General features: G+C 42.9%; 2 protein-coding genes across 2 annotated transcripts; both read left to right on the top strand.

Annotated features, from left to right (window-relative positions):
- Window positions 1-2869: 2869 nt before the first annotated feature.
- On the top strand, window positions 2870-5940 carry LOC118791850 (homeobox protein SIX4-like). Its single transcript, XM_036549332.1, has 2 exons — window positions 2870-3597; window positions 5367-5940. Exons 1-2 carry the CDS (start codon window positions 2882-2884, stop codon window positions 5938-5940), a joined length of 1290 nt encoding a protein of 429 aa, XP_036405225.1. The 5' UTR covers window positions 2870-2881.
- Window positions 5941-15878: 9938 nt separating this feature from the next.
- LOC118792065 (homeobox protein six1b-like) lies at window positions 15879-18118 on the top strand. The gene is made up of 2 exons (XM_036549763.1): window positions 15879-16653; window positions 17796-18118. The coding sequence occupies exons 1-2, from the start codon at window positions 16094-16096 to the stop codon at window positions 18088-18090; spliced, it is 855 nt and encodes a 284-aa protein (XP_036405656.1). The 5' UTR covers window positions 15879-16093; the 3' UTR covers window positions 18091-18118.
- The last annotated feature ends 7242 nt before the right edge of the window (window positions 18119-25360 follow it).

The following is a 25360-nucleotide window of genomic DNA, read 5'->3' on the forward strand; positions in this document are numbered from 1 at the left end:
AAGTGTAACACTCAGAAAACTTGTCAGCTCGTTTATATATATATATATATATATATATATATATATATATATATATATATATATATATATATATATGAATATATAAACGAGTTATATATATATATGCCATCTGGTTAGATGGCATATATATACTGTAGAAATGGTCAATGAAATGGTCAGATCCAACTGCTCTCTACTGGCTCAGTCTATCAACTTTCACCTGACACATCACACCTGGTTAACTAGGGGTTTGTTTTACCTGTGAATGAACTGGTGTTTATTGTTTGTTTGTTTTAGAAATACATTTTGGATAAAGTTTATGTATTATATTAAAACATGAGACACTGGATTTTACAAGCCAAAACACTACCGCTGCTCTACGGCACCACCACACATTCTGACATTACGACTTTAAGCAATGCATTGTACAACTGCACACCTGAAATACCCCTAACCTTGTAATGCAATACACTGTGTTTTCTTCACGGCTGGCCTACCGCCAACCTCTCAAATTTTGAAACAAATAAACAAATAAATAAATAAACAAACAAATATCCGGATCTTTTGAAGTAAGTAGTTTGTTTATCCCCTCTCCTTTACTCATTTGGTCCATCTGTTTGTTCCTAAATTTATTAGCATGTCAGTATGTTTGACTGCCCATGAGCAGTCACTCATGTCTGGAGTTCACCTCAGAGTTCACCCCAACCTGGACGTACCTCTGGAGAGGCCTCGCTTACCCGCTGCTTGTTGGGCCTGACAATACCATCTTGTGACAGCCATGGTCCAAACTGAGATAATGTATGCAAAAAAAAAAAAAAAATTAGCAAAACTCTCAGCACATCGAGTCTCGCATCTTTCGCGCTCTGCTCACTTGTACCTGCGCATGACTGCGCGCAGTTCGGCACAGACGCACCCCAAAGAAACCTAAGAGGACACTTGGACACCCACACTTTGCTGGAACATGGCGGCACCCAAACATGTAAAAACCTTTTTTTTTAAGTTAGAGGTTTAGTGTGCAACACTTTGGTCTCTTCCTTATTACTCGGCAAAACATATTTAACGCGTTGAAGCGCTCCCACGCTGGTCACTTGGGCATGTTTATACCATCTTGAACATTCCAATGTGCGTCATACAATGTGATACTGTCTCTCATCTTTCGACACTTTTAGCTGTTTCCGTTTTTGGACGGCTGTACGACGGTAATTGGGTTGGCGATTCGGTCAGTGACATAGTTTTGTTTTCCCACTCTCTCCGTTCTCTGATTCATATCACGCCCGGTCACGGTTACGTTATTTTCATATTTTCATCCGTGGTGTCAGTGTTATGGGCGCTTCACAGCAATCACGTACACACGGGCTCCGACGCGACCCCGAGGTCCGGTGCTGCGGTGGAACAGCTATTAAAGTCGTGCCAGCGTTTCAAACAAACCAAAAACAGCGTTCTCGTAGCAACAGTTGCAGTATGGCTTCGGAGTTTCGGGAGAAATTGAAAGCAAAGCACCTGGCGGATTGGAAGCTGCCTTGAACAGTCGCGGCACAAATAGGCGAGCCCCAAGGTTGAGGGGCAGCACACAGTGTGTTTCTGCACAATGAAATAAAGACGAGTTTGACCCCATGGCACCTGCATGAATTCAGCCTTATTACTTATCCGAATATGTGTTGTAATTAAGGATGTGTATAGGACAAATATAATGTAAAAGTCGCTCTAGAGCGTCAGCTGAGGATATATCGTGTGAAAAACAAACATTAGGTTAGGAAAACTGGCTCGTTTTAAAGATGTAAAATACCTCATATAATTTATAAAATGGTCTATATAAATTATAAAAATGAATTAATTGCATAATAGTTGACATACATTTCAAAATAAATCTAAATGACATATATGTGAAAACTGCAAAATAAATACATGCACACTGCTGTACAAAGCATTTTCGTTTAATACCCTTTTTACATGATACGATGCAGAAAAGAATGGAAATGTTGTTTGTGCATGTGTCTGAGTCACGCTCCCTCTTTTTCAGAGGTGCTCTTACGGTAATACTTCATTTAAATCCAGACTTCAAGAGCTTCAAGCTTTTCGCCAGTTCTGTTGTCGGTTCATCGCTCGTCTTTTTTCTCATCCTTAACGATGCTATCTTGAAGTGTTGCTTATCTCTCTTCCAGTCCTTTTGTAATTTACGGTTGACAATCCACTGTTTTTAACTACGCTTCGAGTGTCATAGTTTGAGCCATGCGACTTGTATTTCATTGTTTTTCCCCTGATTTTACAAGTCTATAACCTGATTTATTGTGACTTGTGAAATGAAAGTGTGATTCGTTAGAGCTGTTCCCACTGGACAGATTTGCGACAGTATGCAAATACACACTTCTTCACTCACATGCCAGGTAAGATTATGAAGTCAGTGCTTTGAGAGGTGCACGTGAACTACAGCTGTATACATTGAACCGCTCTTTTGCCACATTAACTATTAACAACCTAGAACGCGAATACCCCCAACACGTAAAACATAGCCATTGATACAGAGGCTCCGCGCAAATTGGAATGGAATGGAATGAAAAATGGGATGTTCCACCCCTTACAACCTCGCGTTTACCTGAGGCAGGTAAATACACATCAGCGGCAGGTTGACGGACAGTGTCAGTGCATGTGTATGTGAATCGCGCTCGCTCCTCCCTGAGTTTTCAGTGGCGAATGAGAGAGCGCTCCAGTAGACCACTTTCCCACCGCATCTTATGGATTAAAGAACAGCGGAAAGGATAGACACCCCTCCGCATACGAGCGCAGCTGGATATCGAATCGCGTTGGAATGCCGAATAGAAATCCGATCGGATGAAGGGCTGCCGAGGCACGGGGGGTGTCATCTCAGGAAGCAAAAACAAAAATGTCCTGTCCCTGTGCAAATGATATAAAGACGGAAAATGCTCGCGCAGAGAAGCAAGGCAGCGCCATGCTGCTGGAGCCGAACTCTTCTGAGTGTTCCGTGGCGGCTTTGACATCAGCCTCACCTTCAGATGCGGTCAGAGCGGAACTTCTACACCGCAGCTCCCCGCTGGCCTTTTCCCCCGAGCAGGTGTCTTGTGTGTGTGAGGCTCTTCAGCAGGGCGGCAACGTGGAAGGCTTGGCCAGATTTCTGTGTTCCTTGCCACAAAGCGACTCGCTGCGGGACAACGAAAGCTTCCGAAAAGCACAGGCAATTGTAGCTTTCCACCAGGCTCGGTACCAGGAGCTGTACTATATTCTAGAGACTCATAGCTTCAGCCCGTCCAATCACTCTTCCCTGCAGGATATATGGTACAAGGCACGGTATACGGAGGCGGAGAGGGCTCGAGGGAGACCCCTCGGTGCCGTGGATAAATATCGCCTCCGCAGAAAATACCCTCTTCCCCGAACTATTTGGGATGGAGAAGAAACTGTGTACTGCTTTAAAGAGAAGTCGCGGGATGCGCTGAAGGCGTCGTACAGGCGCAACAAGTACCCTTCTCCTGGGGAGAAGAGAAATCTCGCCAGAATCACGGGACTGTCGTTAACTCAGGTCAGCAACTGGTTTAAAAACAAGAGACAGAGGGATAAAAACACACCAGAAGCCAAGTCAAAGAGGTGAGGAGAAAAAAATCGCTACCATCGCCCATCTGCACTGCAGCTATACCTCTCTTCCTTTCTCCAATCACTGTTGTTGAAATGGCAGGTGCGACTCCACGAGCACCTGTAAAATATCTTCCTTTGCTGAACTGACCCCGTCAAACACACGCAAAAGCCAATTCATTGTGTTTTACACAAGCCTACCAGTAACTAATTCGAAATATGAAACTGTTATTCATAGTGGCCGACATCACCGTCCCTTTCGGATCCACCCGGCAAGCCAAAGTTTGTCTCAAACTATGCGTTTTTAAAAGTAGACTTATTTAAACAAAAGTGAAGTTCAGCATACGAACATAACTCTACCGACCATTTAGCCCATTTGAGCCTGTCATTTTCCATACAGTTTACAGTTCATTTGCGTATATTGATTTTTTTAATTATTACAACTATATGAACCTCTAAATATGCGTAGAGGTTAATTGGAGAACTATAATAAAAGTAAAAAATGTATTTTTTTCTTTGGATATTAACACGTAAACAAAATACACAGCCATTGTTTTAGTTTGCGTTTCGCTTGAAGTGGCTTGAATCTCAAGTTTTGCCTTAATTATCATTCAAACTGTCCTGTTTACAGTTAATTGTCTTATCTCTTAACACTTGGGGGCGGGGGGCGTGGTATGGTACTTATAAAGATACCAGAGACAAGCAAGAATGGGTAAATTGGATGAGTTAAACAACAACAGCAGCAGTTAATCATGGAAGAACATAAGGTACAAAAGACCAAGACGCCTCGATTGGATGTGAATCGTGTAAATAACTGAAGAATGGCAGCTGATCCACGAGACCAGCTGGGTCAGTGGTGTTCTTTTTACGGCACGTTGGCCTCGGTGGTCCTCTGCTCCCGGTGACGGTATAACGCAGCTGTTGCAGTAGAAATTTAGCGCGGGCTGCCAAAGCTGTCCTGTTTCCCTTCTAGAATGTTAAGTGTGTTTTGGAAAGTCTGCTTTGAGCAGTTTAGACAATGAGTATTTTAATCATTGAAGTTGCAAACTGGTATTATAATGTTTTTTTTTTTTCAATCTAAGTATATTGTATTTTAGTCCTAGCAGAAGCCTCTAAGCCAAATCACATTTTTTCTTTTTTTTTCTGACAATGTTACAGCCAACTAAATAAATAAAGGACTCCATCTGCACTGCTTCTCAGAAGAAACACAATCTATTTACTAAGCCAACACAGGTCTTCACAGTATTGTTTCCAGAGGATGCATGCACAAAACATGGGTCCAAATCAGATTGGCTCTGTCTGAAATCTGCAGCAGGGTGGGGAAGAGCCTTGCTGACGCTGGGTTCATGACTGTGTCTGCTTCAGATGGTGCCTGCTTAAAAACAGAGAAAGACTTCTTTTAACTAGGCCACAATTCAAGATATGGATGGAAACTTACTTTGTGTAAACAAAGTAACACAAACACTTGACCCTCTTGTGCTCTCTCATTCTCCTTCCCTCCCCCTCTTTCCCTCTTGTTCTGCCCCCTCCCTCTGTATCCCTCTATCCCTTCATCTACCTCTCTCACTTTTCCCCTCCCGTCCCTCTCCCTTTCCTCTCTTTCTCCGCCACTACCTCCTCCTCTCCCTTCCCCTATCTTTCTCTCTCTTCCTCTTCTCTTTCTCTCCCTTCACCCCCTTTTTTCCTTCCTCTATGTCTCTTTCTCTCTCTTCCTCTCCCCCACCCCCACCCCCTCTTCCTCTCCCTCTTTCTCTCCCTCTCTCTCCATCTCTCTGTCTCCCCAGTGAATCAGATGGAAGTGCCAGCTCAGAGGAAGAATGCAGTAAAGGCTTGCGGCCCCTCTCCATTTGCTCAAACAGGGTAGGGGCCCAAGGAACTGTCCCCCTGGGAGACCGCCCACACAGCGGTCCACTCCTCCAGCAGCCCGGGGCCATCAGGAGTTTCTGCTGCCCAGAGGGAGGGGCTGTCCTTAGTGGCAGTGTCAGTGTCCAACCTCACGGCAGCACCCTCCACAGTGGGCACCCTCTGGGAGCCCAGCACCTTCCATTCAGCCCTCTGCACTTGTCTTCTTGGGGAACAGAGGGTGGCTCCAATGACAGTGCAACACAGCACCCTGGCCCAGCCTCGAACCTTCCTGCAGCCGCACCCCAGCCCACATTCCCCCTCCAAATGGTGAAGCTGGAGGGTGCTCAGGATCGTGTGTCCTGGGAGAGGGTACACCCAAAAATCAACTTCACAGCCGCCTCTGGACCCCTGCCACTGGGTGGCTACAGCTCAGCCTATGCCTCCTCCACACTCATGCAGCTGTCTCCCACTTCCACAGCACCCTCTCATGGTATGGTGGCAACACTGCCCTGATCTTTTTGGATGTGCGGAAAAAACAGACAAGAGGATTTTTTTAAATTGTGTAAGTTAGCTTTTTACATGATTGGTTCGAGGAGGGAAAAAGACTATGCTGAATGGATCACTAATGAAACATCCAGAACATTCCACGGGATTCATTAATCAAAGAGAATAAGAATGAAACAAACTTTCACACTGCTGCAGTGGTTCAATGCATTTGTAACTGCAGCAAAACAACAATAAAAGGACTGTCAGAAGGCTCCTCTCCTGTGACTCAGACCTTAAGGAATCTGACTGTTGCTCAGCGGCTCCCCCTGCTGCCAGGAGGTTGAGAAGGTCATAAGGTCTGCTGCAATTGCTCAACTACTCATGGTGTATGATGACAAAAATACACTGTGCATTTTGGCTTGGTTCTGCACCTCCCTTTCCCCTTGGGACTGAGTGGAGCTGTGGGTGTTGCTGTGGGGGTCCAGGGGAGGGCGGAGCTGAATGGGATTGGCTGATGGGGAGCAAATACAAGTTACTTGGGACTTGGCACCAACTACCCCCTCAACCTATCCCATCACCCAGACCTCCTGGTGAGGGATCTTTCTATGAATATTTTATAGACAAATCTATAATATAGCAGAGCTGGTGGTGCACTGCTTCACCCTCCTCAAAGATTGAATTTACCCAGGATTTTTGAGTATCTGATTTAACAGCCATGTAAAAAAATGCCCCATTTGCTGAACTTTTGATTTAACAGGAAAAGGGTTGAGCCAAACAGCACAATGAGAAACAGATATTACATTTCTTCTGCCAAACATTTTCTCTCCTTTTTAACTGAAAGAGAACATTTTAAAACCTGAGGTTTTGGGTTTCCTTTTCAAAGCAAGGCACTGAAATGATGTTAATTTCCTCTGAGCAGTGCTGTGTGTTCTGTAAAGTGAGCAACTTGACCCTGACCTGAGCAGCAATTGGGTGTGTCCATCACTGTTCTGTAGAAATGGAGCTAAAACACAGATCAGGGACAGCAGGGTATGCCATACACACACTCTCTCTCACACACACAGACACACACACACACACACACACACACTCTCACACACACACTGTCACACACACACACACACACACACACACACACACACACACACTCACACACACACACACACACACACACACACACACACACACACACACACACAAATGTGTATGCTTTCCCCTAGAATTAGCTTGACACCACCACCACCCCCCACCCCTACTGCTATTAACCCCAGCAAGGCTCCCCTCTCCAGCCCCTGAGATGGCCTTTGATGACATTGTGAAGCAGGGGGCACCACACCACAGTGGGGCTCCTCCTCATACCTGCACATGAAAATATACCCCAGAGAACAGGGGTGGCAGGAGATCAGTACTCTCACCCCAGCATACGGAGGCCAGAGTTCCAAGCCCACCCCCCAATCTGAAACTCTTTCCCACAACCTGGAGGGCGACAAACCAGAGAGCAAGTGCTGGTGTGTGAGGTCATGGAGGAGGGGGAGGGGTCTGGACAAACTCATGCCAATGGACAAATATAATGACCATTGTGGTCATATAAACATCAATCCCTTAACATGGGCATTGTGAGCCCACTCTATCCTTCATGTACAGTAAGTGGTAGATGATTTATTCATGTCCCACTATGTGAAACAGTCACAATGTGAACTGTCGGATTGACCGGCATGAGACCAGTAGGTCCTTTCCCACAAAAAATGGCCCCTTCCTGTGACATTTTTATGCTTTGATCTGAAATGCACTTTATTTCATCTTTAGGATTCCTCAAGTCCTATTTGACACTACATCGACAAGTCCCATGTCCTGTTAGGCTGGTATGGTGAGCTTTCGCGAGTGCTGACCACTGGTGGTCGCGCTGTGAAGGCTTCCTTCCAGCCTGCATGTACCAGTGGAAAAGTGCACTAGAACGTTGGTGAAACGCAATGTGGTCCAGGCACTGTGGAGAGACCACTCTATGTGCAGCGGCTATGTGTTCTTCAGGTTACAAACATGGTCTGTTTGGCTTTGAGCATCTCAAAGGGGTTATCGCCTACTTCCTCTGAGCCCAGAGTGTCTGTTCATGTCCCTTCATGAGCCCTTTTCTGTTTATACTGTTGCTGCTGCAGGGCACTGGCAAGGAGTGAAACCTGACTCTCTGAATGTGGAGAGAGAGGAATCCTTCACCTCGGCCTCAGCCTTGAGCTGTGGCAGCTGCCTTCTTACAGTGGGACATAAGAAGGAACCCGACTCACTGATCTGTACGCTGTGTGGGTGGGTTGAAATTCTGGAGAAGGAGAATTCAAAACGCAATGCGGTTGGATTGATTCCAGTCGAGGTCTGCCGAAAGTTGCATATAACAGCATGCAGGCTCACTTTGGGTTTTCAGGTAGCTGAAAATTGCAGTCTGCTGGTATTGCGAAAGGACCAGCGCATCTGTTGCACAATGTCCAGTTAACGAGTGGCCATTTAGCCAAACACCTGTGCAAATCTTCTTTGTGCTGAGTACACTCTAGGATTCAGCTTCTAGTTTTCTTGATTAAGAAAAATGCAGTATAGTCAAAATTATAGGCTAACATTGCAAAAGTGATAGTTTGACCCTCTTGTTATGCTCAGTGACTTTCTACCAAAGATTCACTACATACCTGAAAGTAATAGGATTTTTAAACTTGAATCAAATGCATTTGAAGATGATGTTTTTTTTTCTAAACTCTGTACTCCCACATTAAATCTTTATATTTGTACAAAGCATTGAAAGATGTCCTTCACTTTTGTCCCTCATTTGTAATCCGGATCAACAACAACAACACTGTCATGCTCGGTTTTCTCTGCACATCTTTGCTGTTTACGGTTGGAATAGTAGCACTGCCTGTTGACTGTGATGAATTGATTGTCTTGCCATAAAGTAAGTTTGGTCTTGCAGAATCAGATGGGTGGAAAAGTCTTCTGCTTCTCTGTATGCAAAGAGATTATAGTCTTGCCATTCTACTCCCTACGAGTAACATTCACTTAAGAAGATATATAATTTGATTTTATTTTACATGAAGTTATGGCTTTTGGCTTCGGTCTTAGAATGAATCAACTCCCTTAGTCAGGGTGAAGAATAGGGGTATGTATGAAGGCGCTGGGGGTTTGTCCCCAAACATGCCATTTCCTCCACTGTGACTCATGCGTGACTCACAAGGAGCCTCACTGTTATGTGAGTGACGCTCGGGCAAAAACAAGTGCAGGTACCTGGTCCATTGTCACCTGCGCGCCTGTGACCCTGTGACCTTGGGCATGAGATTAGCTGATTGCAAGGTGTCAGGTTGTGCCTTCTGCAATATTGAGGAGCTTGAAAATGTGTCCATCAAAGCAAAGGCCCCTTTGGTTGGTAATTGGACTCCAGGGGTCTCAGGTCCCCGGGTCCTGGCAGCAGGGTAATTTGTAAAGGTGTTTTTAAACTTGTAATACTTTAGGGAGTTTTTACCTTTCATCAGGCATTGAGAGAGAACAACATAGTGCAGAAGCACTATGTACACCCACTATGAACGGGAACATTTTAACATTAAAATATTAGGAAAAAAACATTTTATCACCTCTCCTAAGACATTTTTGGTTTGTTCACAGAGTGTAATGGAGAAAACCATCACAAAGACTTTTTAAAAACATGTCATACGTTGTGAAAGCATTTGTTCAGGAAATATATGAATCCTCCCTTGATAAATGGTAATACTTGCATCTGTGCAAGGCAAGGAAAGAAGCTTGTATTTGTGCCATTTACCGTATATAAAGTCCAATCCCCTCCGCATAAACCCAAACACTGAGAAAAACAATTGGAAACAGTCTAGGGTATCACTTTGTCTACACTTTGAAATGGCCGTGGTAAAACTCATACGGGCAGGTTGTAAAAAAAGGAACCCTCACCAGAGCCAGGCTTATTGAAACGGCTGACCTTTGACCTTTTGGAAATTTCAAAGCCTTGGCATTTAATGCTCTGCGGCATATTGGGAGACGCGTGTAACTTGATCCGAAGAGAGCGGCACTCTGCTGCCCTGCGTCCCACTAATGAGGGGTCAGAGGTCACGGGGTCCTGTGCCATTCAAAGGCCCACAGCTATTTTGGTGCACATTCCTGTTCTCCCCTAGAGAAAAAATGGCACATGCATACAGAGGGCCAGTCTCATTTAAATAAATCATTACCCTCACCCCAAAAATACGCTCGTCAGAAAATTGATGGGGAAGAACTGGCCAGTGGTAACTGAAGTGTTGGTAATGGAGCGCAATGGCAGCAATCAAACTCTAAAGAGAGGGAAAAAGGGTGTGTCTTAAAGGGACACCATAAGCATTCTGGGAAAACAGCACATTAGCTTTATTTTGATCTGAATTGTTTAAATTTTGGAAAAGAAAATGACATGACAGTGAACTATAACGTCTTAATCCACATTGCTTTATGACAGCTTTCAACTCACAAATACTCACAAACATACACCCATACGTCCTTACATACATACTGTACACACACGCACACAAACCTATACCCTTATACACATATTGTACACACATGTTTAAGGCACATATACACACACATACATGCACACACCATATGCCCATGCACAGCAAACACAAGCACTCACATTATGTACACACTCACTGTAAAAAAAACTTGAGCCAACAGTGCAGAGCAGAAAGATTCGCAGCAAAAAGTTTCCTCAGGGTATAGAAAAATGTATGATATTAATGTCAAAAATAGATGAAGACATTTTTAAGCACTGGCTGCGGAGGCCAGAGGCACATCTGTACAGAAAAGCAAAGTTGTCCAAACAATACTGTCAATGACTGTCCCTAACATGCCTCTGCAGTAGTCTCTGGTACACAGGGACTAGAACAGAAACCATTAACAGTCAAGTACGCTTTACACTGTCATAACAAATAGAACCAAGCACACCTATGAAGTACAGTTTGGAGCAATGCTGATTTCTGTAAAAAATATTTGTTTTTAAATATTTATGAACCCACTTGGAGTAAGGGCTACGGTGTGGGGTGAGCGTAGGGATTAGAACATCATATACATGGACACTGTCATGGAGGACAAGAGTGCCTAGTTGGATAGATGTATCTGCGAGCAGAGAAACCTGTCACCTTTCGCAGGGGGGCGGGGCGTCAGACGACAGCCCCATGACGACAGCCCCGTCTAAAACGCGATGAGGAAAGAGGACGTCCGCAGCTGAATCAGAGGATCTGCTCAGTGCAGAGGGACGCATCGAGCGCTGATTGTCTGCCAGCTTTTTCGAGCTCCATTCTCTCAGAGGTCACCGTGACAACCCACCGATGCTGCAGTGGAACTGACGTCAGTGAAACCAGAGTACCGTCAATCACCACAAGGAACGGGAATCGGATTTTATGTCTCCATAAAGACATCCCAAATTAGACCATCTCGGCAACCTGATATAAATCGTTCTAGATGAGAAACTGATGTTGACGACCAGGATGATAATGGCTGTTGGTATTACGAGCACTGCCTTACAATGAATAAAGATCACAAGATAAATTAATAAAATCACATGAATCAATTTCGCTTTTCACATATATTCAGGGTTGTCCAATTATATGCATATCCTTTACGCATGCGAGTTTCCAGATGACATACAGGTCGAGGAATTTTGAAAGGCGACCATTGCAAAACGTTTCGCGACAGCGCTGAGGGAAGACCAAGACCAGTTTTACAGTTTGAACTCACCCGCTCTCGACGCATGCACCCTCGATTAGCTGAAAATAGCACCAAACTAACTGTGCGGCCCAGTTTGTTGTTACGCTGATGTCACGTGTTGAGATAACCCGCGCATCAGTGTGCATCAGCGGATGAGTATGGGCCCTTGCGAGGGACCTACTGGTTGCTGACCGCTGCAATGGGAGAAGGAGCGAAGATGGGAGGCCGCTGCAACGCTTGGCATCACAAGGAGCGCGTGGTTTCCCTGAAGAGAATCCTGCCTCGTAACAGCCGTGAGACAGATTAAGATTCTCAGATAACTGTTGATAAGTTATTTACATTTTTTTCTTTTATTTTTATTTACCAAACTATCTCTCTCATTTTGAGCTTAGAAAAAGTAAGCAGTGTAGATAAAGGTTTTGGTTATTGTAGTTAAGTTTGTATCTGTACATACATTCAGTTCCACAAATAATGTAGCCTAACTGTCAAAGTGCAGTCGATTCACTCTGGTAATAATACACCCAATGATCAATTTGCTTGCAGTTCTCACACAGGCATAACTGGAAGCAATAGGGTATGTAAATACATAATAATACTGAGTATTAACGAAAGTCGTTATTAGATAAAGGAAACAGTTTGATAATAGACAGATTGATCATTTCCCCCAAAAAATTATCACCCTACAGACGTTAATTACAGAACGTCCTTTCAGAGACAAACCACAGCACGGTGCCTCAGAGATTAAACCTGTTGACAGGACGGAACGCTGAATACTAGCCTATATCGGTCATTCAATCTCGCCTTGCGGTTTGAAGCAAATTTATTCTTCTTTACATATAGGCTACATTAAAGGGACCCGGAATCTTAATTGTATACAAGGCAACACGAGAGACGCCCATAAGTACTGAACATTCATCTTACCTGCGTATTTTATTCTAATACTTCCGATCTGTAAACTCGGGTTTTGATAACAGCTCTTCAAAATCCCTGTTAATGTACCACAGTGTTCAAATAAAAAAGCGCGCCACCACAAAGCTAAACATTACAGCTATAACTCAATTGCGAATGTAAGAATGTTTCACGCTACTAAAGGTTGTATATTTAATAACGTAATGCATGACTGCGATAAAGGTGCAATTTTCTTTGTCTTCGGTTTTTTTCTACACAGCTGAAAACAGCACGTTTCACGTGACCCTCTCATACCTCGATTTCACCTCTTGAAAATGGCTGGCAATTAGTCGCTTCACTGGGTAATTCCAATAAGGAGTTCTTATTTAATTGCAATAGGCTATAACGTTTTGTATTTTACCCTCAACGTCACATAGGCGTAACAAATTTGCGGTAACAGTTTCGCCAAACTCAATAGAGAATAAAGTCGAAGACAGTGAAGTTGACCTCACCAGTGCAGATGTGGACCACATCATACGTGTAAGGAAACCACTGTTAATCGTATTGGACTCTTTGAAGTCGAGTACTATTCGTACTAATCATATTGGATTCGTTTGTTTTGTTTTGGTCTCTCTGACAATCTTCAATCGAGATCTGCACTTCAGGCGATCCCCGCAGGCACAACCCAACGCAGGTAGACTGGCACGCACGCACACACAATGTGGAAAAACTTGAATCTGCATTAGGACAATAAAATTAACAAATTAACAAAGCTGTTTAGTGACAAAGGTGGCCACATATATCCATTTTTAGCGAGTGCTAAGTTCGGAGACAAGTGCCATGTTTCATTCTTAGCGGCGGTTATGGTAAAGATTGTGGGGGGCGACATTCGCTGTAGAAAGAGTGTTCTCGGTTTGGTTGACAAATTAAAGACAAATTAAAATGCTGTCGGAAATGAACACTGTGGCTACCTTAATGTGGTGTATTCAATTTTGTTTTTGTTTTGTGCAATAGTGTAGCCTACGGCTTTTCATACTAACATCCATTAAAGATAAAAAGTAGCTAGAGGCCGAGGTAGGAGCGATAAGCACAAGCTTCAGGTTTACCATATATGAAGGTTTCACACACTGTAAAAAACTATTTGATCAACAGGTCATGGTAACTTCTTCCTTTCAGTTAGCCTACTTCAACTTATAATGACTTATGCAATTTCACCTGAATTTTATGAGTTTTCAGTATTCTAACTCAGGTTTTTAAGTTCAAAGGATGATGAGTTGAAACAATTAGTAAATCCAATTTGATTTTACTTGAAACTTTAAGGTAGCAATTGAACTTAAGTTTTTAAGTTGAACCAGATGGTTCATTATAGAACCTGTGAGAAGAGGCGCTGCAGATTATCCTCTGCAGAAAGCAAGAAATGCTGATTTCAACAAGGGCCTGGCTGGGTTTTCTTGTTGCCTTATTTTCGTCCATTACATAATTTGTGGTGTCTACTTTCATGAATGGTTGGGTCCACAATACATTGGAGGATTGAATCCAACCACGAGGCTTTGCTTTAATATTATATGGATATCAAATATGCCCACTATTTTCATCGCTCACAGCACATGTTTCGTTTATTTATGATCGAGATATAATTTAGTTGAGACCACGCCATAAAGAGACAGTGATCTCGTTTATCGAAGTACAAATCACTTAGTTACTGTACGGACCTCCGATTGATTGGAATTGAAATGGCTAATACTGTCCCTTTGTTGTTTTAATCCCTGCAAAACGGCACCATCACAATTTTGTCGGTAATCAAAAATGAATCTTGATTCATATTATCTTTTAAATAATTAGCCTATTCGTTTTTTTGGGAGGGGAGGGGAAAATTTTAATAACACATGGCTATGCATGCTTTACACATGTGGATAACAGTGATATGGAATGTGTAATGTAAACTCATATTGACTGTCGCCAATCATTAATCGCTGCAGTGTATGAAACTCCGTTATTCTCGAAGACAGACGAGCTCGTTTTAAAAAGCCTCGTACTTTTCAATTCCCTGAGATTCCTACAGAGTTTGTTTTCGGAAGTGGCTGGGACTGCCACTTAATATTACTTACTAATTAAATTTTAGTTTTATCTTAATGACCGGGGCAACAAATGAGGCGTATGTATATAAGGCAAATTGAACAACGATTAAAAATGAAGACGTAACTAAAATACAAAATAAATCCAAGAATATACAGACTACTAGAAGAAAAAGGCGAATCATTCGGCTGAGAAACAGCGCTGCGTCGCCCCGGTGTCACGTTGCTGATCTCGGAGAAGATAAAGAAATATGATCCATTCCTTAAAGCACCGACTGGACGGGCAAGAAAACCCAAGAAACACAGACCCCATTTACTAATGGTCCGGTTTTATATTTCACTGTGCAGAGAAAGGTAAAAAGAGGGAAAAACAATCACTGCAAAAGTCTTTTTCTCCACAACGGAGAAGGTGAAGACCCGTTAGATTCATGGTACCTACAACTGAATTCAGATTTAAATCAGAATTAAGAATATGATTCTGAAATTTTGAAATTCTGACCTGCCGTGCAGGTGCAGCACAAAACCAAGTGACTCGCCCAGACTTCAGCCCTGAGGGTTATGGGTTCGAACCCCAGCAACGTCACTAAATAAATAAATAAATGTAAATGTAAATGTCACTCGCGTGTCCTGAAGCAACATCACTTGTCACTTCCGCTGGAAATTCAGCTGTGTGCATGCTCTCGGATTCAGAGCGATGAAGTCATTGCGTCTCAAACCTGCACAAGCTGGATTAGGTTGTTTCCTTACATTTCATTCCAACTGGGGTACACTGGCCATGGGTTTCTGAAACTGAAACAACCGGGCAACGTCCTCCCGTGACTAACGACAGTATTCACTTTTTTAGATCTTTGTATGTCCGTATCGGAAAAGCTTCCGCTGAAAGGGGTTTGATATAGTTCTCTGTTGATTAAAGAATGAGGAATTTGCACGATGCCATGGTCTACTCACTTCAGGCTGTCTTGTGGTTAATAATGTTTCACAATTCAATTAATTGTTTAAGACTGTCATCCATGTGTTAATAATTCACGTGCAAAAGTTGTTTGATTAAATATAGGATAAACAGCACTGACTGAGCCTGAGTGAAGATCAGAATTAAAATGATTTTAAAGGGCTGCAATAATTGATTAGTATGGAGGTGGCCGGTCCCTCGGGTAAAACAGGAGAGGAGAGCTCCGGTTTCAGCACTGACGTTCTCCAGGGAGGAAACGGGGTAGCAAACTTCGTTCTGCTTTGCTGCAATAGTATAGGGCGAAAGGGGAGCCAATCAGCAGCTCGCGCAGCGCTCTTTAAGCCAGAAAGAACTTGAACAGGAACAAATCGTACCCTCAAACAAGTTCTCGAACTCCGGTGTTCATCAGTGGCGATTATCGTCGACCCCGGACTGCGTAAAACTTCGTCTATAAGGGCGAAAACACTGACAAACAGCAGGCGCTTATCCATTCCGCTCTTTTCTTTTAAAAAGGGAGGTCGGTTTGGCTGTGGGGAGTCATTCCTGTCCAGACAGTATGTCAATGTTGCCGTCTTTCGGGTTTACGCAAGAGCAAGTGGCGTGTGTTTGCGAGGTTTTGCAGCAGGGAGGGAACCTGGAGAGGCTAGGACGATTCCTCTGGTCTCTCCCCGCCTGCGACCACCTTCACAAGAACGAGAGCGTCCTCAAAGCCAAGGCCATGGTGGCATTTCACCGGGGCAACTTCAGGGAGCTCTACAAGATATTGGAAAGCCACCAGTTTGCTCCGCACAACCATCCCAAACTCCAGCAGCTGTGGTTGAAGGCGCACTACGTGGAGTCGGAGAAGCTTCGCGGCAGACCGCTTGGCGCGGTCGGGAAGTACAGGGTGCGGAGGAAATTCCCTCTGCCGCGCACGATCTGGGACGGCGAGGAGACCAGCTACTGCTTTAAGGAGAAGTCTAGGGGTATCCTACGGGAATGGTACACCCACAACCCCTATCCGTCTCCGCGAGAGAAAAGAGAGCTGGCCGAGGCCACGGGCCTGAGCACCACTCAAGTCAGTAATTGGTTTAAAAACAGAAGGCAGAGAGACCGAGCCGCGGAGGCCAAAGAAAGGTATCCACAAGATCCACAAAAAACACCACACTCTGCCTGCGTAATGCAGACCAAAAGTAATGATTCTTCAGCTAATCAGCTAATTACTATTACTACTACTACTACTACTACGACTACTACTACTACTAATAATAATAATAATACATTTACATTTACATTTATTTATTTAGCAGACGCTTTTATCCAAAGCGACTTACAAAAATATTAATAATGATAATGATAATGCAGATCGGAACTTGAAGTAAGGAAAACCATAAGTAACTGTAATATTCAAATTTCTGTCCCTTCAAAGTAATTAAACATAGAAGACTAACTCTTACAATAAAAACCAGTAATTATGAAACTGCTGAAATTTTAAATGCAAATACAGTGTAATTTAAGTGTGTCGATAGTTCCATTCAAATATGATTTTGATGCAATAACATGTAGAAGCATCAATGCAGTGGGGTGCAAGCAGGCGAACTTGAATTCCAGTGTTCAAAAATGATGCAAATACTTTTTTTTACTCACAACTGAAGCACTCTTCTCATCAGCGTTATCTGACTTTAAAAAGCACTGTCACATTTCCTCTCTCCGCGAATATAAGACAACTACAAGAGGCCGAATCAGATGACCTGAAGATATGCTACCTTGTAAAATAATAGTAATTTGGATTGAAATATACTATTTTTCCATGGAGTAGGCCGAGAAGGCCAGTGGTCATGATTTGCATTAGCAAGCCTCTGACAGTGTGGCTGCACTACGATTGGGGAGATTAATTTTCGTTGTCGCTGTTTTTAAATACGAAATTAATTGAAGCTATAATTTTAAAACAATAATAATAACTCCAATCAGTGATATGGCATCCTTTGTAACCAAGTATTTTGTCCAAGCTTCAAAATGTGAAATAATGCTTATGTACATCGATGAACAATGTTGCAAGGTAAATGCAGCCTTTTTGGTGGAGTAGCAAATTAACATTTTAAAAATTAACAAATTAACAGTATTTTATTATCGCATCTTAACATGCAAGACAAATAGGCCTATAAATGGAATAGCATACAAGACGTGCAACGGTTTTACAAAATAGATTTGAACATTTAATGATTAACTTTTGGTGTGTGTGTTTGTGTGTGTGTGTGTGTGTGTGTGTGTTTTCGCAGAGAAAACAGCGAAAATAATAACTCCGGCAACATCAAACAGAACCAACTGTCTCCCATGGACGGCGGGAAGTCTCTCATGTCCAGCACGGAGGACGAGTTCTCTCCGCCCCAGAGCCCCGACCAGAACTCTGTGCTTCTACTGCAAGGGAACGTGAACCTTTCCGCCGGCTCCTCTTACCCTCTGGCGAGTCTTAGTGCCGCACAATCGGTACACAACATCCAGGGACACCCGCACCAGCTCCAGGAATCCTTATTGGGACCGCTAACCTCGAGCCTTGTGGATCTTGGTTCTTAAAGAACTGCTAGGATTTTGTCTTCTTTTTTTTTTAAAGAGACCCGACACGTTCAACGTATATCTAAAATATTTACAAAAATTCTAGTATATCTGAGTTTTCGGATGCGAAATGACACACAATGTTACTTAAGGTACTTGGACTGACATTTGTCAAGTCGTTAAACTAGTAAAAATATTCAATCAAAATTCAGTTTTTCAACGGACGACGTGGGTGGTGACGCAGATAAAGTATATATGCAAGGCAACGTCTTTTAATGAACCTTAAAACAACAAAAAAAACTTTGACTACTGGATTCTTTTTGACTAATTTATGAAAACGTTGTTCCTTGTTCAGAATTCATAGGATTCCTCCTGGAAACTGAAGGAAGCAATTACTTGAAAAAGTTCACGTTTTCTTAACGTGAATATTGTTTCGGTTTAGTTTCCAATAAATAAGACTGAAGGCATGAGAGACTTTCAAGTGTTTTATTTGACATTCGTATTCATAGGCTACTTAATTGTTAAAAATGTACTTTTTTTCCAATTGACCTGCTTCGTATGCAAATATCTCGTTCAGAACAGTATTAACATTGCTCTGTAACATGTCGCAAACGTTTAGACCACGAAGCTGTGAGAAAACATTCCTCTTAAAAAACACTTAGACATGGTCAAAATCCGAAAACCTAAAAGAACAAGTAAGGAAAGTAGCCTTAACGCTAATTTATTTTCTTCGTCCAAAATTTTAAAATTAAAGAATGCTGGATGTAAGTATTTGAAATGTTAGGGGTTCCGAAATTAAACTAGGCCTAATTTAATGAATCGTTTTCGTTTGAAACATAGCCTATAATAAAACCTTAATGAAACCAAACACACTAATAATAATAACAACATTAACTATTATTATTATTATTATTATTATTATTGTTATTATTATTACTATTATTATTATTATTATTATTGTTGTTGTTGTTGCTGTTGTTATTATTATTATTTTGTTGCCACCAATAATAATAATAATGATAATAATAATAACAATAATAATAATAGTAATAGTAGTATTAAAACCTAAAAAACAACTTGAGCAAACCCAAAAAGCCGGAAGAAATTTGGAATAAATGGCGGAGGAATTTTGCTTGTGGACAGTGCCTGCGGCATGGGAGCACGCCGTGCTTCGAGAGTTCAGTGGACCATAATGTCTGTATGTCCGTGTTTACTTAATGCCCTCTCGTGTTTGTTCTGTCGGTTCCGGACCCTGGAAAACTACACCATCTGCAGGAGGCGTCTTCTCATGCGCTCATTCATAAATCCGTTTTCACAGTGAACGCAAATATTACATTCGCATCTTCTCATTTAATGACAGTGTTTCGGGTAAACTGCATAGGCTGCTGTGCGCAACATTATTAACCGTGGTCTTAAAATTTAAGTTTAAATTTAATTTGAGAGACGTTAGGAATAAGGGGAGCACTGTACTTCTAAAACTGTATGTAACTAACACCACTGTATATAATGATATTGCTGTCTTTATGCACGCATACGTGTGTGCGTGCGTGTGTATGTGTGTATATCTCCATAATTAGCTCACACTACACCTCGAAGCAATTGCTAAGGTTGTTGGAGGAGCATGAACACAAATAAGAATCAACAAAATGACAAACGTGATTTCTCACTAAAGGAAAACAGCATATTTGTGTGCCTACAAAATTAGAAAACTCGTGTGACTAAACAAAGTGAATGATGACTACGACCGCTATTGCGACTTACTCCGTCCGTTGACAGAGAACATACCAATGCGATGCGGAGCGGCCTTTTCCCCCGCCTGACAGTGCAAGTTTGCACAGAGTTCATCGAGGATTTCCTCCTGCTAATCTGAACCAGTTGCTGCCTGCATTAAAGCCTGATTGTAGAGATTGTACCGCCAATACCCTGGCTTTACCAAGTTGCCTCAAGCGACTGTTAACCCGGAGATATCGTTCAACAATATTGGTCGCCGTCAGACGAGGTGGACAAATTTGTTGGCAAACATATGCAGCGTTCAGATGCAAGCCGATTTTTCTGAAACACCGCCTGAAAACTGTTTTTGACAGTTAAAGACTAGACACCTTTAGGCTTTGAAAATATGGTGTGAGTGCTTTCATTTGTGACTCCTGTTATTGTATACAGTAAAGGCAACCCTACAGCTGCACTGTAAAAACAGCGACAAACTGACCGCAGATGAGACGATTTTTCCGTAGCATCGCGCAAGACTTTATATGATGTACCAATCGATTTCAGCCGACTTGCACTAATTCAGCATGTGTAATATTATCTTATTGTCCGATGCAACAGAAAAATCGACTCGTAATTTATCGTAATGGGCAGTTTATGGGATGTCATGAGCTGTGTCTCGTGCTGCATTCATTTAAGATGAATGATTTACTTCACAGTAAATTATTGTAACCAATACAAATAACATACCCTGGGAAGAATACAATGTGTTGTAGTTGAATATACAGGTGAGGCTTTGAAAATATATGCCTCCAAGTTATGCTGCCCACAAACATAGTTCAGGTATCTTTTTTGTTAGTTTCCTGACAAAGAGCAGATCGTTTTCATGAAATGAGCTACACTGACGCGGCAACGCAGCCGAAGTGTTGCACAACCTTTAACAGGTGGCCTGCTAGTTGGCCCTCATAAAATGATATATAGACTGTATTTTAGCAACTGCAAGTCGAAATGTTTGAGATTATCCAGCATAGTTTCGCCACAGTATTTTCACCTATACATTTTCCTAAATATCAGGCAATCTGCGCGTGCATTGTTAGAAGATGCTGTCTGTTTACTTAATTTGCTTAAAATTGCGGAGTGATTCTAATGCTTCCGGTATGGGACACGGGCTGCGTTCATTGTGTCAGTTATACATGAGGATTTACAATGCCCACCTATACGGCTGGGAATACTTCGCATTAAGTTGATTGGCTCTTCTAAACCAATTCAGCATATGGTGCTGTAGTACTTTGTATCAGTAATTAAAATGATCAAACCTTTTCATTTAGGTTATTCTCTTTTAAAACGTCCTCATTCATTTTTTTCGTTACGTTTGCTGCCGGAATTAAATAGGGCTGTCAGTTCAATAGGTGCAATACTAGTATATATTTCACCTTCTTCGTTATAAAAATCGCACATGTGAAAGATATGCAGTGTTACCTTATATTACGGTGTTTTTCGAATATACGCCAGAGCGTGTAAATTTATACAGTGTAAACAGGATGAATATATGCAAATGATCGATTGCATATTGTGCTAAAGCATATCATAAACTTGAACTGGGGATGGGGGATTGAATGACGTAATGGTAATAATAAGAGCGGTCGTCGCTCCTTGACCACGGTTAAGTGCTGTACTCAGATTAGTGCAAATTCTCCCCGCACGTTTCACCCTCAGCTATAGCACACGTTTTCGCATGTGCAAATACATTTTGCAGAATGCTATGTGCGTATAACGCAGCCCAGAATTCATCGTAAAGGTGATACACTTTGATAGCCCCGGAAAATAACAGAGTGTTACATTTTCTTATAAAATATAAAACATTAGAAGGTCACGGAATATTGCGAGACACCAGTTGCTCAACTTACTGGAAGTCATGGCCAAAGCGTGCTACAGCCAAATTGGGCCAGGGCGCTGTTGGCTTGCACACGCTACACTGTGGCGATATGAAGAGGTGGTTGCCCAGAACAGAGCAGGTATTAGTTTCAAACATTCTACTAAGGAAGAGAAACGGGAAAACACGTGAAAAGGGACGCAGCCGGTGGATTCTTTAGTGACAGCTGATGCCATCAGGTCTAGACTGAGCATGCTCAGAAGAGCAGCCAGAAAGCCCCGCTGCTGGGATTTCCAGTAGAAGGGAAATTTTTGTGTCACTGCAGCCAAAGTATATCGAAGTGCCTGAAAACAGACGAATGTGTACATCCATACTAAACGGTAATAAAACATGTATGTGTTGTTGTGTGGGAAGAAAAGCAGGGGTTTGGGTGTAATATGAGCCTTCTGTCGGATGCACTAGAGACAATGCAGTGTGAGTGTGTGTGTGTGTGTGTGTGTGTGTGTGTGTGTCTGGGGGGGGGGGTTGGTCAGGGTCAGGGGTGCTGAGAAGCAGAGGTAGAGGTGTTTCTCAGGTTCCACAGCTACCTGGATCTCACCAGGTGAAGTGTCTTTTGATTCAGACATAGATTCAGTAGGACATGCAGGAGCTGACATGTGCATTGGGGTGGGCATAGGTGAGGAAGGACAGGATCATGTCATGAATTCAGGACAACACACAGCGTTTTTGATTGCGCTGCTACCTGTCAATCTAAACGACTTTGGCTACATTGGAATCCCTTCAAGCTGGGGATGACACACTACAAGGGTGTTGAAATCTGGGAACCATCGTATGTGTCATCACCTCAGGACGCAGCCATGATTACTAAATGGCTGGTAAGCAAGCTCTCTGTCAAGGCTGTGCAGACATTTAAAAAACACAGAGGCTCGTACCGGGACAAATTTGCCTTCCCTCTGTGCCAAGGGTTCAGGTAATAGCAAAACTTAACATAATCATTTCAAACTTTAATTGTTTATTGATGAAAAAAAGATTATTAAAAGGAAAACTGCTTCTGGAGATTTTAAAGAGAAAACTAAGGGAGGGACAGACCCCCCAGGCCCTGTCCCCATGCATCCTCTTCTCTTTCCAGCCATAAAAGCAATGCCTCAGTGTGGTGAGCTGTTTTTCCCATTTTCCTTTTGAATTGAACACTTAAAGCCATCATGTCAGATATAGGTGTGAGTGCACTGCAGCACGACAACCCTGTATACCTTTAAGACCTTGCTTGTCTGGCATATCAGTTCTCAGATCACTGATGCATTCCTGTTCTGTAATAGCAATCTATCTGTAATCTTCTTAGCAATGAATGACAACTTAGAGAAAGGTCAAATATGGTTGTTATAGGACAGGTGGGACTGCAGCAGTATTCTAAATGTTGGAAACGTCGGCATCCGCTTTGAGAAATTAAACACCTACATGTAGAAGAAAAGAAAAAGTAAATGGAAGGTCAAACCTGCTTTGTTTCAAAAAAATCAGTTACAGGGAGGAATCATAGCAGAACCTAAATCAGTGGTCCTCTAAGATGTAGCCATGTACATTTTCCTACTCGTGAGCTAAAACTGCAAACAAGTATCATTTTTTGCCCACATTAATGTGATAGTCATTAACTTTTTCTGAATGCATCGGCCACAAAAATTGTGTATAATTGTTTTAAAAGTTTACACAGGCGGTCTGCCAATTAGAATTAAGCTATTAATGACCATCGGCAGGTTACTGTGCCATGCTCTGACGAAGCCAAATTTACCCCTGCAGATGAGCTACGTTGACGATCACTGGCTTCAGTGCATGTTTTGTATTCAGTAACCTTGTGTGACCAAGGCAGTTGCTGGAACAGACAGCAGCATACAGGGGGAAGCCCTCGGACGCATTTGGGAAGGCCTGCTGGTGAGTGTGATTTCCTCAAATAGCTGCTCTGACTGACAGCCCGGACTGACACCTGAGCTCTGTGCAGTGACTCCCTGCTGATGGTGTTTAATGCTGACGAATGCTTGCACGCTCTGTTATCAGGCCCATCGTAGGCCTGTCTGGAAAGAGACAGATTTCCCTGCCCACTCTTAAGTCGAGGCGTCAAGATCTCGAGGCGCTAGAAGTCAGAACTGTCTGGAAATCCTGCTTTAATTGGGGGAAGCTTTTTATAAACCACTGCGGCGTCTACGTTTCGAAAACGCAATGACCCAGGTCCAGCTCGGAGCCCTGGGAGGCGACGGGAGGCCAGGCACGGGGCACCATGTTCCACTGTTTTGCAGTGTTTTTTTGAAATGATCCGGTTGCTGACAGGCTGGGGAAAGGTTGGTCACCACTCCGCAAGCTTCCATCCGATGCCTGAGAATCTGGTGTGTGTGTGTGAGTGTATGTGTGTGTGTGTGTGTGTGTGTGTGTAAGGAGGTGGGGGTGGGGGTGGGGGGCAGGGTGGTGCTTTGATGAGGGTCGACAGAAATCTGAATTAGTTTTCACAAAATAACAGAAAGAAAGCAGCCGCTGATAGACCCATTAGGGAGAATGGAACATTGCTCCATACCTGTAACCATGCTGACTGCACAGCATGGCCTCAACCCCCCACAAAATACATACATACACACACACTCTCTCACATGAGGTCACCACTTGTTTTTCTGGCTTCAGGCCTCATGAAATGTAAGATAATCTGTTTCCATGGCCCTGCTTCACGTATCCTGTCTGCCTGGGTATTGGTCCACACCACCGTAAGGCTCGGAGGGGTGTGGGGGTTGGATCAGGTGACCGCGCTGAACTTGAACTCCCAGCTGTTTCTGGACAAAAACTGGGCATTCCCTCTGAGGGGTTGCTTCCACTGTGCCACAGGTTTCTCTAGCTAAACAAATCACAGATTACGGGAAACTGCAGAGAGAGCCTAGTTTGAGGTAAGGGCTCCTTCAAGCAACAGAAGGGGTCGGGCTTTGGTGATAAAACTGTGAGTGCGACATGAGAGGCGGGAGTGGCCTCAGGACACTGAGACACTCAGATGGGATGTTATTGTCCCACTGCTGTTTGATTGGCTGACGTCATCCGCATAGGGAAACTCGATCCCCAGATCAACATAGAGGCCCTGCTCTTCCCTGGATCTCCTGCCTGCAGCTGTTAATAGCTATTAATACTGCAAAAATACAGCATCTGCTGTGGTTCAGTTGGCTCAGTTTTACTATCCTCAACAACAGGGTTCAAATGCTCTTAAAAGTTTTACTGTTGGCTGCCACTAGGGGGCTGTGTAACAGTTCTTCTGTTAAAAGCACTAATAAAATTGAATAAAATTTGATTAACTGAAGATCTCCATTGGTGTAGGTGGATTTGGTGTTGGGGAAGCTACTTTGAAAGCATAGCTTTGCAAGCTACCAATTACTTCACACTGGAAGAAGCTGAACTACAGCAAAGCTACCCTAGGCAGAAATCTAGTTTGGTTAACTAAAGCAGAAAAAGTAGTTCAAACTACTTTGTAAAAAAAATGATCAAATTGACAATGTACATGTGATATGAAATTATAACAAAATATATTACAAAAAGTCACATGCCAGCAAAAAATGCCACTTAATTGAGTTTATTGCAAAAAGTACCTACTTGTTCATAGGTCATACATAAACCAAAAAAAAAAAAATACCCCACTGTTCATGGGAAAGTGCAAGGAATGTCAGCTTTGGTTTTGTATACAATATCCATCAGTCA

Source organism: Megalops cyprinoides, chromosome 17, assembly GCF_013368585.1.
Source record: "Megalops cyprinoides isolate fMegCyp1 chromosome 17, fMegCyp1.pri, whole genome shotgun sequence".
Lineage (NCBI taxonomy): Eukaryota > Metazoa > Chordata > Actinopteri > Elopiformes > Megalopidae > Megalops > Megalops cyprinoides.